Source organism: Trichosurus vulpecula, chromosome 3 (genome assembly GCF_011100635.1).
Source record: "Trichosurus vulpecula isolate mTriVul1 chromosome 3, mTriVul1.pri, whole genome shotgun sequence".
NCBI lineage: Eukaryota > Metazoa > Chordata > Mammalia > Diprotodontia > Phalangeridae > Trichosurus > Trichosurus vulpecula.
In genome coordinates, this window is record NC_050575.1 from 336,159,090 (window position 1) to 336,175,320 (window position 16,231).

General features: G+C 34.4%; 1 protein-coding gene across 2 annotated transcripts in view; it reads right to left on the reverse strand.

Moving 5' to 3' along the window:
- ACYP2 (acylphosphatase 2) overlaps window positions 1-16,231 on the reverse strand; it is a 228,591-nt gene that overhangs the window by 197,097 nt on the left and 15,263 nt on the right. For both annotated transcript variants that reach the window (XM_036748029.1, XM_036748030.1), the window contains exons 2-3: window positions 8,051-8,067; window positions 497-606 (exon numbers count right to left, since the gene is read on the reverse strand). In XM_036748029.1, the coding sequence (XP_036603924.1) occupies window positions 497-606; window positions 8,051-8,067 (127 nt within the window). The remainder of the gene's footprint in view (window positions 1-496; window positions 607-8,050; window positions 8,068-16,231) is intronic.

The window sequence follows — 16,231 nt, forward strand, 5'->3', positions numbered from 1 at the left end:
TAAACCCTATCTCTTCTGCTTGCTCCTATATATTGAAAAAGTTTTCTTTTGGTTTTGTTATAACACACAAACTAAATCTGTTCCACCACTATTCAGGCATTCCCCACGTAACCTTACCCTGACCAACACAACCTCACAATAATGGCATGTGCATATTATTACCAAATTCTACCATAACATCATGAAACCTCACTGTAAACCCTGTTTGTCTGATCACCAGAGATATAAATCAGGCATCTGGCAATGATAGGAACTATCACTTGAACCCCAGAAATGGTAACTATCCAACAGCACTGAGTATTTTATTTTAGCTAATCTGTTTTTGTGGAACTGATTAACAACATTAAGCAACTATGTTTCTGACAATGAGAGAAGTTTTTAGGAAAAGACTAACGTTTAATTTTTGGAAATACCTTTAAGCATTTCACAAACTGCCTTTATATTTTCATTTATTACTGTTTCAAGTAGTACATATTGAAGATATTTTATTACTTACATGGAGTTGACTTTATCTTCAGGACCTTGAACTTGGCCTGTTACCGTTCCTTTTCTAGTATTCTTAACCCAGCCAACAACTCCCATCTTCTTAGCTTCACCTTCTGTGTACTACACGAATGGGAAAACAAGAGAGAGGGCGACAGTCCACTTGGCATCGAAAGCCTAGATTCGTAGTAAATCTGATTCTAAAATTCAAAGAACACTAACTTTTAAGCACTGTCATTTCTTTTCTTAAGGTATATAATGGTGAACATTACATAACTATAGTAAAACTTCAATTAAACCTAAATGAATTGGATTTGTTCTGGATTCCATCTAAAGGGCTGGGCAGGGCTCTCAGATGCCCTCTAGTCTAATCCCCTCATTTTACAGAAGAGGGAACTGAAAGTCAGGCGAGTTAAGTGACATATCCAAGGTCTCACAGATAGTAAACATCACAAATTGGATTTAAAAATCTATCTCCAGAGTCAGGGTTCTTTCTCTTATACCACTTTCCACCTCCAAACAAGGTAATTAGGAATTGATTGAAAAAGGAATTTCCATGTTATTTCTAGAATAAATACACATCCAGCTTTATATTACAAATGACATTTACATTACCAGATAATGATCCTTCATATTCACAAGGACAATTTGGAGGTACTATAAGATCCTCAATCAAAGAAAGCTAATGTTCAGTACATACTGCCTACCAAGGCAGGAAAGTAAATTTATATGTGTGTGTGTGTGTGTGTGTATACATATATAAACTATATATGTATGTATACATACAATGTTATCAACTATTGCTTCAGCAACTTAGTGAATTGGGGCATTATCATACTAAGATGCTATTCTGACATTTTCTTATTGTTTCTGGACTTGCAAAAAAGGCATACTAGACAACTTGCTTCTCTGCCTGCTCAAGATTTTCTAGTAGAGGACTGATATGGTCAGATTTGTTTTTAGGGTTATCAATGTGGTAGCTTTATAGAATACAAATGGAAGACAGGAGAGACTAGCAACATGATACATGGACAATTCACTGGTGATCACTGTGTTCTGTTATCTCTGCATCTTAATAACCAGATCTGGGGTATAATTTTAATTTGTATGGAGGGAAGGCAGAAGTTAAGGTTCAATAACTTTTGAAAAACACTGTTCCAATGTGACTATTATGGATATGTTTTGCATGACTACACACGTATGACCTATATCTAATTGCTTGCCTTCTCAATGGCGGGGGGAGGGGGGCGGGGGCGGAGAGGAAGGGAAAGAATTTGAACTCAAAGTTTTAGAAGCAAATGTTAAAAATTTTCTTTTTCATGTAACTGGGGAAAAATAAAAATACCAAATAAATACAAAGAGAAAGAAAAAAAGAAAGGTTGCTAAATTCTGATAGCTGAGATTGGGTGTTGAAGTAGCAATGGGGAATAAATAGTAAAAAGACAAAAAAAGAAAAGAAAAGCATTGTGTTCTACTTAAGAGTTCAAAGTAATGCAGAGCATTAGTTCTATAACATCCCTAATTAAATAAACTAATATAAACCAACAAAACTTCTATAGCAAATATATATCCTAGACAGAGACCTGGAAAGGATCTTAAAGGTCATTGAGTCCAAACCTACCCTTTACAGATGAGGAAACTAAAGGCCCAGAAAAGTTAGATGATTTTCTCCAGGATCACACAATAACTACAGTATCTGAAGCTGAACCCATGTTTTCATGATTCCATATCCAGCTTTCATCAATATCACACTGCCTCTCAGATTTGCAATTTAATACAACAGCCTTCTTTACTATGCTTAGGCATTAGAGAGGTGCCAGGGTGTCAAAGAAGAAAGTAATGAACTACATAAGCAAGTTCTGTCTACAGACCAATGAAAAAGGAATAACAGTTGGTAAGAGGTAAGCTAATATGAAGGGTAAAATGAGCAGAACCAAGAGAACAGTGTATACAGTAACAGCAGAATTGTCTTAAGAACAACTTTGAGGGACCAAGTCATTCTGACTAATATAAATACCCAAATTAACTGCAAGGATCTTATGAAGGAAGATGCTGTTTTCATCCAGAGAAAAGAACTTGTGTTTAATGGTAGCCATCCCTGGGTTAGGCGACTAGAGGGGGAAGTTACATGATAACTTTGTAGTATATTTGAAAGGAATAGCAAGTCGTACATAATGGATCTGAAATTTCAGGTGCAATCCTCTGTTTTTCTATTCCACTTTGTTATAGAAATGTTCATTTTACTCTTAAGTTCAGAATAAAATAAATTTAATTTTTTAAAAAGAGGCAATAACAAGTTCCAATATTTAAGTTTATGATATGTTTTTGTTTCTTTTCTCCATTCTGCATTTGTGTGCTGGTGTTTGAGTACAAAATAATTTTTTTAAAAAGATTTTGGAAACTAGATAATTTTTTGTTTCCAATTAGGTTTTTTAAAGTATTTCAATTATGTTTTATATGACTACACATGTATAACCTATATCAAATTGCTCGCCTTCTCAGGGAAGGGAAAAATTTGGAACTCAAAAATTTTAAAACAATGTTAAAACTGTTTTTAAAGGTAATTGAAAAAAATAAAATATTGAGAAATAACAAAAAATAAAGTATTTCAATGGCACCTGCCATTACCAGTTTATTTATTCACTTCCCATATTTGGATGATAAACTTTGAATTATGTTTTTAAAAATACCACATTGTCTCAGACCAAAATTCCATAATTTGAGCCAGCCCTGCACACTGAATAAGTAAGTGTTCACCTGCATATGATTTGAGGGGCAAAAGAGAGACATGATATATCTCTAAACTTCCCCCATTAGGTATTAAATTATGTTAAGTACTGTCCTTACCTGCAGCTGACTCTAAGAAATTTATTAAAATTTATTGTCTTTTGTTTTCACATTTTCCAATGTATCCTTCCCCCTTCCCAAGAGCTATCTAGCTGCTCCTAGTACTCTGACATTATATATAATGCTAACTTTTGGTCATAGATATTTTTATCATGTTAATATGTGTATACATGTATATGTACATATATACATGTATATATACATTAGATGATATAGTGTCTATATCCATAAAAGAAAATTCAGTTGCATCACAAAAAAGATAAGATTAAGTAATGCAATAATATATACACATATATGTATGTATCCGCACACATATGCAAATATGTGTATTTTTTGAGACTGGTTCTCCCTATCTCACCCAGGCTGGAAATGCAGTGGCCACTCACTGGCCCACTGTTGACTGGCAGAGAAGTTTTGAACTGCTCTATTTTGGACCCCTTGACCCTGGGGCTCACGATCTCAGTGTGGACACCTACAGCTCAAACTTCTGACCTCAAGCAATCCAATGGTTTCAGCCTCTCCAGTAGCAGGGATTATAGGTATGCACCATTATGCCCAGCCGCATATATATTTATTATTGCTATTAGCTTAGATGCTATCAACACCTAAGGTCCCTTTCAAAATAATGCAGTTTCCTTTTTTCCTTGCTTTATTCTCTTTATGAATCATTATCTGATCTATTTTGCAATTTTGTTTTCAGGTTTATGGCTTCTACCTTTATTTTCTTCCTTCTTTACTTTGTTCTCCATGAGGTTAAAGTTTCTGAATTACACGTTTCCCCTTCTAACAAATTTCTGTTACTTCCTTTATTAATCTTTTCTTATAATGCCTTTTTTTCAGCTATGCTTCACGCATCCTCATACTTTCCTCAATTTCAGAGGGAAGCAATGTTGGATAGAAGCACTGCCATGTCATAGTCATTATCTTATAGGTCAAGTCATGAAGTCCAGTCTTATCTGGAGCTCTCTTCATTATCATTCTCTTTCTCAATGGCCTTATCATCTAATCTTTGGATCCATGCCCCTCCCGATATTCTAAGTACCAGCCCTTAAAAACTCAGATTTCCCTTCTCCATGGCCAAGATGTTGCCCATGGAGGCACAATGTTCTTTCAGAATAAGTGGCATCCAATGCACCAAATTCCCCCCTCCAATGAGATTCTCCCAGGAATAAGGATGAGGGTATTCTAACAGATCTGGGGAAAGGGAAAGGGATCCCACAGTTGGCACCAGGCACTGAAAAGGCTGGTGAGGGATGGGTGTTCAAGGACCACTTTGAGGATTAGAGTTCTCCTGTCTTAATTCATAAGGATTTTAACTTGTTGGGATTCTGTCTTTATTTTGTGGACTTAACTGTAATTATTCTCCATGAGGAATGTAATTCCTTTTTCCTTCTTTTTTTTCCTTTTGTGAAGGTTAGAAATTTACAGTATGCCATACAAAGTGATAAATCTTGCTAGTCACATGACCCAGAAACTTTTGAAATGCAATTTAAAAAAACCAAAATCCCTAATACTTTAGCATAATTTAATTTAGTAAGTTTGCCTTTCTGATAATAGAAACTGAGGAAGCAGGAGAATTTTGGACACTTTAGGAAAAGGAGAGGATGATGAAAGGCTGATTCTTCTACTTGTACCACTGATCCCATTCCCTTTTGCCTCCCACAGGACCTTATTCCATCATTATTTTTCTCTCCCTTTCTACCTTCACTACCAAACTTCTTGAAAAAAAACTGCCTATACCTGATGCTTCCACTTCCAGACTACTTTCTTCAACTCCTGTGTTAGCAAGATAATAAATCACAAGCTAATACAACTCCTTTGAATTAGGGTTCCACTCCCATCACTCTATCGAAATGGCATTAGCAAAGGTTACTAATGACCTCCTAATCACAAAATCCAATGGTCTTTTTTCAGTCTTCATGCTCTTTAAAGTTTCTATATCTTCTGACACTACTGACCAGCCTCTCCTCCTTGAAACTCTGTCCTATTTTTGTTCCAGAGATACTACCACATTAACTGTATCTCCTGTGCTGGCTCTTTGTCTTCTTCCTGACCCCTTGTCAAGGATATGGTCTTCATCATCATTCTAAAAATTACTGAATGCCTAAAATTATTAAATACCTTCTATGGCATTGGGTAGTGTTGCAGAGAAGAAAACACACAAACAAGGAAAGGAAATTATATGAATAGAATAGAGATACAATATTCAACAAGATTCAATAAACATTTCTCTAGCATCTACATAAGAGGAAAGGTAATATTCCTAAAGAAATGGTGCTTTGAAAAAACAGGACAACAAAACAATAACACCAACTTCCAAAATTTATTCCCTACAATATTTTGTTTTATAGGATCTGAATGTTAATTCCCCCCAAATTGCCTAAAATTAAGTTTAAGTAGAAATCAATTATACTTCCAAGAGAAACTAGATAAAGATTTATTTCTATGTAGTATATCTAATATCTTTTTTCCTCTATTAATACCCAGTATATTGATAGTTGTATTAAAACATTGGAATGCCTTCTTCTGGTATTTAAATGAGTGCAAAAGTTCACTGCTTTCTAACTTGCGACAGCTATAAAATGGATATGTGCAGAAGGGAGAAAGGGGACCTGGGCTTTAATAATTCCCCCCTTTTTACCATTTAAATTTACAACATGTGCTGTAAAATAAAAGCTATGAAAACAAGTTAGAAACCAGAATTATTCAGTCTGCAGGAAAGAATGAAAAATTAATATCTTTAGCTCTATAAAAATAGTGACCAGCTGTTTTCTATCTCCACTGAAGCAGAACAAGAGGGAATAATAGATTTTAATTTAATACGAAAGTAGAATTTTTTTTAAATTCCCTGTTACAACGGGGACATTTGTAATCTCTCCAGTACTGTAGATATAGTTTACTTAGCAATGCATTTGGCAAAGTCATGATATTCTTGTAGAAAAGATGGCAATATGTGGACTAATTCATAATAAAATGACACACTGACTGAAGAGGTATTCTAAATGTAAATGACCAATGAGTGGATAGCTAGTTGGCACAGTGAATAGAGTGTCAGGCCTGGAATCAGGAAAATTCATCTTCATGAGTTCAAATCCTACCTCGGACACTTACTACTCTACTGTGTGATCCTGGGCAAATCACTTAACCTGTTTGCCTCAATTCCTCATCTGTAAAATGAACTGGAGAAAGAAATAGCAAACCACTCCAGTATCTTTGCCAAGAAAACCCAAAATAGGCTCACAAAGAGTCAGACACAACTGAAATAACTGAACAACAACGAGTGGACATACTACTGAAAGTAATGAATTATTATCAATCTTGACAATATTAGAAATTCAAAAAATTAGAAATTGGAAGAAGGAAAGAAATAGAATAATGGAAAGATGGCTCACAAGTTTTCCTTAGATAAGGATATATAAGAATCAGTAAATTTGGTTTTATAGTACTACAAAGACAAGAATCATCATTTTGCAGAACACTTGGTAAACTCATATTGAAGTGTTCAACTAAATATATGCAAAAAGATTACCATTAAAATAGCTATATGCTATGCACCAACCACTAGTTGCCATAGATCAAGAGAAGAGAAATTTTATGAATGTCATCAAAATCTGCCACATGAAATCATTATATATTTTGATACTCAGTGATTTCAATGCAAAAATATTAACAATGGAGAATGGTAAAGAAGAAACTGGAAAACCTGAAGCAAGAATTAGGAATGAGGAATTGCTTTGTTTGACTATACTTAATGGTTATAAGGGATGACTTTTATTAGGGAAAAGAAGACATATAGTCATAGTGTTTTAAAAATACGCAGAAGAGAGTATAAAGAATTTCAGAAGAGAACACAGAGAAGCAGGACAGTGTTGATACTATCATATTAAATTTAAAATATACTTAAAAAAACAAGCTATACACAATGTTAACAGTTTCTTGTACAATGCTCTTTTCTCTATTATTTGTCTATGCAAATGTTCATACTTGATTTTATAATTCAAAAACAAAAAATTAAGATATATATGTATGTGTGTATACATTTTATATAAACATGCATACATACATACACACAATATTGTGTTATATGTATGTGTATATTATATATATTATAGATGTATATCTTATCTAAAAATATATGGCATGCAGAACTTTTTGAAAATGTGTAATTCAAACAACAAAATGCTATAATCCAACTCCAGAAGAGATGGAAATCCCTGCCCTATATAACATCACTCTTGATTTTATAAGATTCATGCCTTCATTCAGAGTGTTTATTTCTTGCCTCAGTGATCTTGCATTGTTTCCACTGTATATCTAGTCAAAGTGAAAAAAGCCACAGTTCGTGTTTGATATTTAAAACTAATTTTTAAGAGAATCAGCCACAAGTATAAAGAAGGATATCTTGAAATTCACAGCAAGGATAAAAAAAACTTGTAATATTTGTTACTATTGAGAATATTTTAATGTCTCTAAATCATAGCAAAACTCTGAGAAGAAAAATTATTTTAGAAGAGACCATTTTAATCTTAGTATTCTGTATTTATGGGTAATGAGAATAGTTCAGATGCAAAGCATATTAGTTAAATACTACAGTCTGTCAATGAAACATGTAGTGAAACTTTCTGATTCTGAATACTAATAGGAGAGTATAATGTTCTGTCATCAGAACATTAGTATTTTTAAAAAGAGAGAAGGGAAAAAAGACAGTGTACTGACTTACCATTCTGAAGCAGACACCTGTTAGGAAAAAAGAGACAAAAAAGAAATATCAGTTTATCTTACTATAACAGAATGTTACCAGTTTAAATGGTACTTTGATTAAATTTGCTTACTGACAAATAAACTAAAATTTTTAAAAGAGTATATTTTATTTAAGAGCCAATTGTAAATAAAATGTGGTGATATTTATTTAGGATATGGATAGAGTTTGATGCTTCAAATTACATTTGATTCTTTTAGAATGAACACAGAAGGGGAAGGAAATTTTAAGAGAGAATTCTAATGTTTAATCCAAAGGTATTTTTTTAAGTGCTAAATAACACATCATATATGTTCTATACAAAAACAAAGATGTTAATCAAAAGACACAAAGCACTTCCAGTAAAATTCATTTATCCTCAAATTATACCTCCTAAATTTAAATAAGACCAAAGACAGTAAAAATGTCAATTTGAATTACACATTTTTATAAATTCCAGAACCAATTAAATATGAATGCTTATTAAAAATATATATAACTATGACCAAACAAGAAATAGAGAGAATCACAGGAAGTAACATGGATAATTTTAATTACATGAAATTTAAAAGTTTTTGCTCAAACAAAACCAATGCAGCCAAAATTTGAAGGAAAGCAGGAAACTGGGATAAAAAAATTGATATCTAATTTCTCTGAGAAAGGCCTCATTTTTCAAATGTATAGGGAACTGAATCAAATTTATAAAAACAAGAGCCATTATCCAACTGATAAATGGTCAAAGGATATGAACAGGCAACTTTCAGAAGAAATCAAAACTATCAATAGTCATATGGAGAAATGCTCTAAATCACTAAAGACTAGAGAAATGCAGATTAAAACAACTCTGAGTACCAGCTCATACCTCTCAGATTAGCTAATATAACAGAAAAGGAAAATAACAAATGCTGGAGAGAATGTGGAAAAATAGGTACATTAGTGCATTGTTGGTGGAGTTGTGAACCGGTCCAAACATTATGGAGAACAATTTGGAACTCTGCCCAAAGAGTGATAAAATTGGGTATACCCTTTGACCCATTAATAACACTACCAGGTCTGTATCCCAAAGAGATCAAAGAAAAGGGAAAAGGACCTATTTGTACACAAATATTTATAGCAGCTCCTTTTGTGGGGGGAAAGAATTAGAACTTGAGGGGATGCCCATCAGTTGGGGAATGCCTAAACAAAGCTAAGGCATATGAATGTGATGGAATACTATTGTGCTACAAGAAATGATGAGGAGGATGGTTTCAGAAACACCTGAGAAGATTTATATTAATCGATACAAAGTAAATGAGCAGAACTAAGAGAACATTGTATACAGTAACAACAATATTACTGATAATGAATTGTGAAAGACATAGCTACTCTGATCAATGCAATAATCTAAGATAATTCCAAAGGATTCACAATGAAAAATGCTATCTACCTCTGGAATGAGAACGGATGAACAGACTGAAGAATCCTTTTTTTAGTTTCTTTATGTTTCTTGCTTTTTATTGTTGTTTTTGCAACATGGACACTATGCAAATATGTTTTTCATGACTTCAGATATATACTATCATATCGTTTGCAGGAGTGAGGGGGGAAAATTTGGAGCTCAATTTAAAAAAATTAATGGTAAAATAGATAAATTTAAAAACAATAGACATGACTAACTTGGCTATTGAAACCTCAGTACTGATGGTAATTAATTCAACTGCAGTGAAAAATTCTTTTAATCTTTCTGGTTTAGATTATGTAAAATTGGCATTTTTAGTCACACATATACCTCAGTCAGGCTACTAATATAATATGCAGGCCCTTCTGACATTTATGAATCCCACAGCTCCTTTAAACCATTTATTCACAATGATGACAGAAAAACCATCTGCTCTAAGATGATAAGTTAATTTCTACTCACAGGCAATCTTCTAAGCCTTTCCTTTGAAGTTAAATTCTTCACTCTGGTGAATTTATTTTTGCATTGAGATACCCTAAGAAATCAATGAATCAGGCAAATTTAAACCTAATTAAGCATATTAAATAACTAATATGATTGAGCTATTGAAAATAATTTGATAATACAATCACTTTATAAATGACCTGTAGGGTCCAAAGCAGTAAGAGATGGAAATATCTATATCTATATCTATACCTATATATATGTAAATGTGTATTTATTAAATAGATTATATACATAAATTTATATCTATATATACATATGTGTATATATGTACATATATATTCACTATTAGTAGAGTTGTGAACTAATCCAACCATTCTGGAGAACAATTTGGAACTCTGCCCAAATGGCTATCACTGCACACGGAGACTCACAGCACTGAAAAGAAATTTGCCTAGTAACATGGTTAAATCATGATACAGAATGGCATATCCATAATGGGTTTTGAGGTGCTGGGCACAAATTTTTCACCATATCCCCAATTCTAGAATTATGAGATAACCCTTAAAGCTTAAAAAAAATCATCTCCAGTTTCATTTGTAAAATGAAAGGATTGAATCAGATGATTCCTTAAGGTTGTTTCTAGCTCTAAATTCTACGATCCTATTAGATAATTATGGGACACATAAATGGAAGTACTGTTTTACAAAATGGCTAGTCTGGGCTTCATCATGCCCTCCAGGAATCTCATCATCCTGCAAGATTACATCAACCCTAGAATTCACACCTCACACTACCAACTGCCTACTGGACATCATAACCTGGATATCCCATAAAAATCTTAAATTCAGCACGTCTAAAACTGAACGCATTGTATTTTCTCTTAACCCCTCCTTTCTTTTCAACTTCCCTATTACTCTTGAAGACACCACCATCCTCTCAGTCATCCAGGCTTGCAATCTAGATATCATCATTGACTCTCCTAGCTCACCCTCCATATCTAATTTGTTGCCAAGACCTGCTGATTTTACCTTTGTAACATCTATTGAATATACCCCCTTCCCTCCTCTGACATGGCCACCAGTCTGGTGGAGATCCTTATCACCTCATGGCTGGACTATTGTAATAGCCTGCTGGTTAGTCTCTGCTACCACAAGTCTCCCCTACTACCTTCTCATCCTCCACTTAGCTGCCAAAGTTATTTTTCTAAAGGGCACCTTCCTATTCAATAACTCTAGTGGCTCCCTAACATCAGAAGAATCAAATATCAAATCTTCTGTTTTGTGTTCAAAGCCCAGATTATGAATAATCTGCCTTCCCCACCTTTACAGTCTTCTTATACCTTAAACCCATTTCCTCCTTTCCCCACCGATGTACTCTGAAATTTATTGACATTAACCTCCTTGCTGTTCTTCACATAAGAAACTCCATCTTTCAACTTTGAACCTTTTTCACTAGTTATCTACCATGCCAGAATGTTCTCCTTCTTCATCTCTTATTTCCTGGATTCTTTCAAGTTCCAGCTAAAATCTCATCTTCTACAAGAAGCTTTTCCCAAGCTCTCTTAATTACAGAAGCTCTCTCTATTGATGATTCCCAATTTATCCTGTATGTAGCTTATTTGTAGAAAGTTTTCTGCATGTTGTCTCCCCCATTAGACTGTGAGCTTCTTGAGAGCAAGAACTGCCTTTTGCCCTTCTTTTTATCCCTAGAGCTAAGAACAGGGCCTGACACAATAAATGCTTAATAAATTTTAATTGACTGACTGACTACCTCCATCAGGATTCAGATAAATTCATATATAAAGCATTCCATAAAGGTTATTGATGCAAATTGGAGTGCTTAGGGGGATAGGACTAACTTTTGAGTTTATCCTGATGTATAAAAAACTGCCTTACAGAACACTTCTTGGTGCCACTCTGAGACAGAATTTAAAATTCTAATATTCTTTTGTTGTTACATTTACATCTATCAGTTTATATTTATGTAGCTGAACTGTGTTGCCTGGGGAATTACTTGCTATTCCCATGTACTATATGTCCCGGAAGGCTGTACATGCTAAGTATACATGAAAGTTAATTTCCTAGTAGCCTCTGGGAAATGAAGACATCACTGGGCCTGGAACACAATGGAATCAAGGACTGTACTGCTCCACACTACTGTTGTCATTAGTTTTGTACGTCGTGAGCCATACGTGCATCAGCCTTTGGGAACACTTAAACTGGGTCCAAATCTCAACTCTGTCACTTAAGAATTATGTGGCTTTGGACAAGTTATTCAACCTCTATGAGCTTCAACTTCCTCATCTTAGAGATGAGGGAATTGGATTAGGTATCTTCTAAGTTCCTGTCTAATCTATTCATGGATCTCCAAGAAATCTGGAGATCTCAGCTTAATAACCTCTGTTCTAAAGGGGAAGCCTGATCAGACCAGGAAACAACTAGACTAATGATCAGACTAAAAGAAGGAATAGGTGTGTCGGACGCAGTTAATAGTAGTTTCTCTTGAACTGACCTTTGACCAGATAGAAAAGAGACTCTTTAGATGAGTTAAAGAGGGATTAAATGGCTTTAGGAAAATGATTCTCCAGGGTGTACCAATTTTGTTGTTCAGTTGTTTCAGTCGTGTTCAACTCCCCATGCCCCCGTTTGGAGTTTCTTGGCAAAGATACTAGAGTGATTTGCCATTTCCTTCTCCAGTTGATTTTAAGATGAGGAAACTGAGGCAAACAGAATTAAGTGACTTGCTCAGGGTCACACTGCTAGTAAATGCATATGGCTTAATTTGAACTCAGGCCTTCCTGGCTCTAGGCCCTACACTCTTTCTACTTCACCACCTAGTTCCCTAGGATATGCCAATTTAGTGACTATTACTATTTGATAAACAGAATTGTTGCCTAGACTTTCCACCCCCTCCTCCTGTCCCTGTTTTGTATCAATTACGGAATTTGTCACTGTTCTTGAACCCTGTTCACTGTAACTTGGAAATATTTGGGTAGAGGGATTTTTAAAGACAGGATAAATTTCTGTCCCTTTGGTTTTTCTCTCTAAGCAGAGACGGTTTGAATTATTTAATTAACAAATTTGTCTCTGGCAGATTTGTACCTAAAACATAGAGTACATACTTTTTCTTCCATAGTTAAATGGTGTCCTTGGACTTAGATATGCCATACTTGACAAAAACCAGCATGACTTTGGATCCCCTACTCTGAAAGACTTCCATGGTCAACTAAATAGAAGTAAGGAACCTTTTAAATTCCCATAGGAAGGCTTTATTTGTTTGAGGGTTTTTTTTAGGGTGTGGTGGCCCAGTCTTACTGATTCTTTATACAGTCTCACAGAATTAGACAAATTAAGAAAAGGCTAAGTCTGTCAGACACACCAAGAGAGATTTGTTCATGTTTCTATTCATAATCATGCCTGTCGCACCCCACATTATTCATGCATGTGGATTTATTCTGAATTTAGATACACAGCAGACCAGTAATGAATAAGATCAGTTACACAGAGAAACTGGGAAGCTGCTGAAAAATACCCAGCAGAGCTGGAATAAGAGACATTTGCACAGCAATAAGCTACAAAACTATTCAGGTTGTGGATGAGGCCAGGATCCTGTTGGCCAAAGGGGTCTGAAGTTATGTTCCCAGTTTGGGGACCCTTTAATTGAGTTTCACCAGTTGGTGTGGTTTGGGGGGGGTTATTGGGTGTTTTGGGGGTTTTTTGGCCAGACTCCCCATTACTAATAAGAGAGTATCCAGAGGTATACTAGTAAATGTTTAACATTTGGAACATCTGGGGAATAAAAATGCACACATGAAACATCTTTAAGTTTAACCTGCATTATTAACACTTCCTCCATCACTTCCTTAAATCTAGACAATAAACAAAATAATAAATTAAGCTATGATTTGTAGCATTTGCCAGTGCCAAAATGAACTGGCTTCAGCATACCTGAGTAGCCAAAAAGAAGGTCAGAGAGTCCTCTAGCATAAGAAATGAGGCATCTAAAGATAGAGATGTCTTTTTATCAGAAAGGACTGTAAAAATGCAGTAAGGGCTACAGAAACAAGACCGGATTTCCTGTTTTATGGGTGAAGATTAGACCCCCCCTGGCCACTGAAATACAGAATTATGTTTTTCCTGTCACTGAGATCTAAAGTCAGAGTCCTCAGGTGTATGAGAATGGGATTAGGCCCTTTTACAGGTTTGGTGGACTTTGAGAACAGGTCTTCCGCAATATCAGTTAGGTCAGACTTGGGTGTTCAACTTTAGAAAAGGATGGAGAGGGCCTTAGCATAGGGAATAGAGCATATAAAAATATAACTGTTCCAGGAAAGGACAGCATTTATATCTGAATTACCTCAGAAATTAAATTTGCAAATTCTTAGACAAATCAAACTGGTATTTCAGGTTAAGGTTTTTTCAGAGGAAGGATCCTTTAATCTAAAATAATAGTCCACTCAATAGATTTTTGGGGGTTTATTTGAATAGTTGTTTGCAGTATTTATTTTTAATGCTTATGTGAGTCTGTTGATATTTGTTCCATAAAAGGGTATTTAATTCCTAAAGGCAAAAAAAAATTAAGCTATTTAAAAAATTTTTTCTCCCTAGCTAATCCAAAAAGCAGAGAAAACCTCTAAAACTGTTTCTGAAATTCTCAGCTGCTCAAGAAACCCATCCTATAGGTATTGCACTTTTAACTTTTTCTCCAAATTGCTTTAACTCTTAGAAAAATAGCCTTAAAGAGAGTATGCTTTAAGGGAGAAAGGCCAAAACTTTTTTTTAAAAAAAGATCATATTTCTTTTTTCTGTAGAGAAAAAAAAAAGATTTGCTGGACCCCAGTGGGATTCTCTGAATGACTTGGCAGAATTTAATTGCTTAGTATATTAAAAGCAAAGTCAACTAAAAGGAATAGAACAGCCTATGAAGTTGGCAGGTTATAAAAAGGTAAATTGAAAATATGGGAGAGAGAGGGGGGGAGAGAGAGAGAAAGAGAGAGAGAGAGAGAGAGAGAGAGAGAGAGAGAGAGAGAGAGAGAGAGAGAGAGAGAGAGAGAGAGAAAGGGTCAATAAATCTGGAAGTTTCACCTCTGATTGTCCAGGAGTGAAGGTATGCAATAGATTTGAGATGCATAAGAAAATTGTTCTAGTTCAGTGACAGATTCAGTGGAGAAAACAATATATAGGACTAGCAAAGCAGTTGTAACATTTAAAATCAGTGAAGTATAAGTTAAAGAAATTAAGTTTTATAAGGAAAGTGAAAAAGTGAAACAATACAAAGAAATGCAAGTCTGCGATTTAGAAGAATCATTCTAGGTTAATCAGTCAGTAACAGGGAAAAAAAGACTTAAAAGTAGCTTGAATTGAAACTCTAATCTTGAAGCTGAATTTAAAAATACAATAAGAAAAGTATAAAAATATTCTTGACACTAGAACATTTGAAAAAGCAACTATGCCTATAACAACTACACAAAAGAATAGGCATGTTTATAAGTAGCAGGGAAGAAGACAGGGAGGGACTAAAGATTAGTGAGAAAGCAGGTATTATGATGGAAGCAATCTTCTGGAGAGTGGAGGAATCAAATGGGGATAATCTATGTTTGACAGTAAGGGCAGCACATTTTATAGCTATAATGCTGAAGTGACAATTATTCTATACTGCAATCAGAATGGAAAAACAAAGCTGAGAGATACAAGCATGGAATGTTTTTCTGTGTAGATAATTTAGAGATGTACTCAACTGTATTTATTTTATTAGATTGATAATTTTTGCTTCATGTTTTATATTTTATTTGATTAGATTGTTATGTTCTACATATATGAGTTTTTGCATTATAATTTTGGAAAACAGACATACAAAAGGGCTACTAATATTTGAGAATGATACCTAGAATGGGACATATTTATTCAAGTAATCAAATACTCTCTTCTGCTGATCTTTGATCAAGAAGAAAGGAGAATCCTTACAAGAAGTTACAGAGGTTAAAAGAGTTTAGGGAAATGACTTTTCAGGGTGCACTAAAAATTGAGTGAATACTTTTTATTTGATGAATTAAAACTATTGCCTAGCCTTTATTCCTGCTTGATCTTGGTTGTGGAATTTATCCTTAAACTCTATAAATTTTAACTTGAAAATTACTTGGATAGAAAAATTTTGAAAGGCAGAATGGATTTCTCTCCCTTTTGATTTTCTCTGAGAAGAGATACTTAGAATTAATTAATTTGCCTTTAGTAGATTTCTGTCAAAAACACAGTACAAATTTTTTCTTCCATAATATGCAA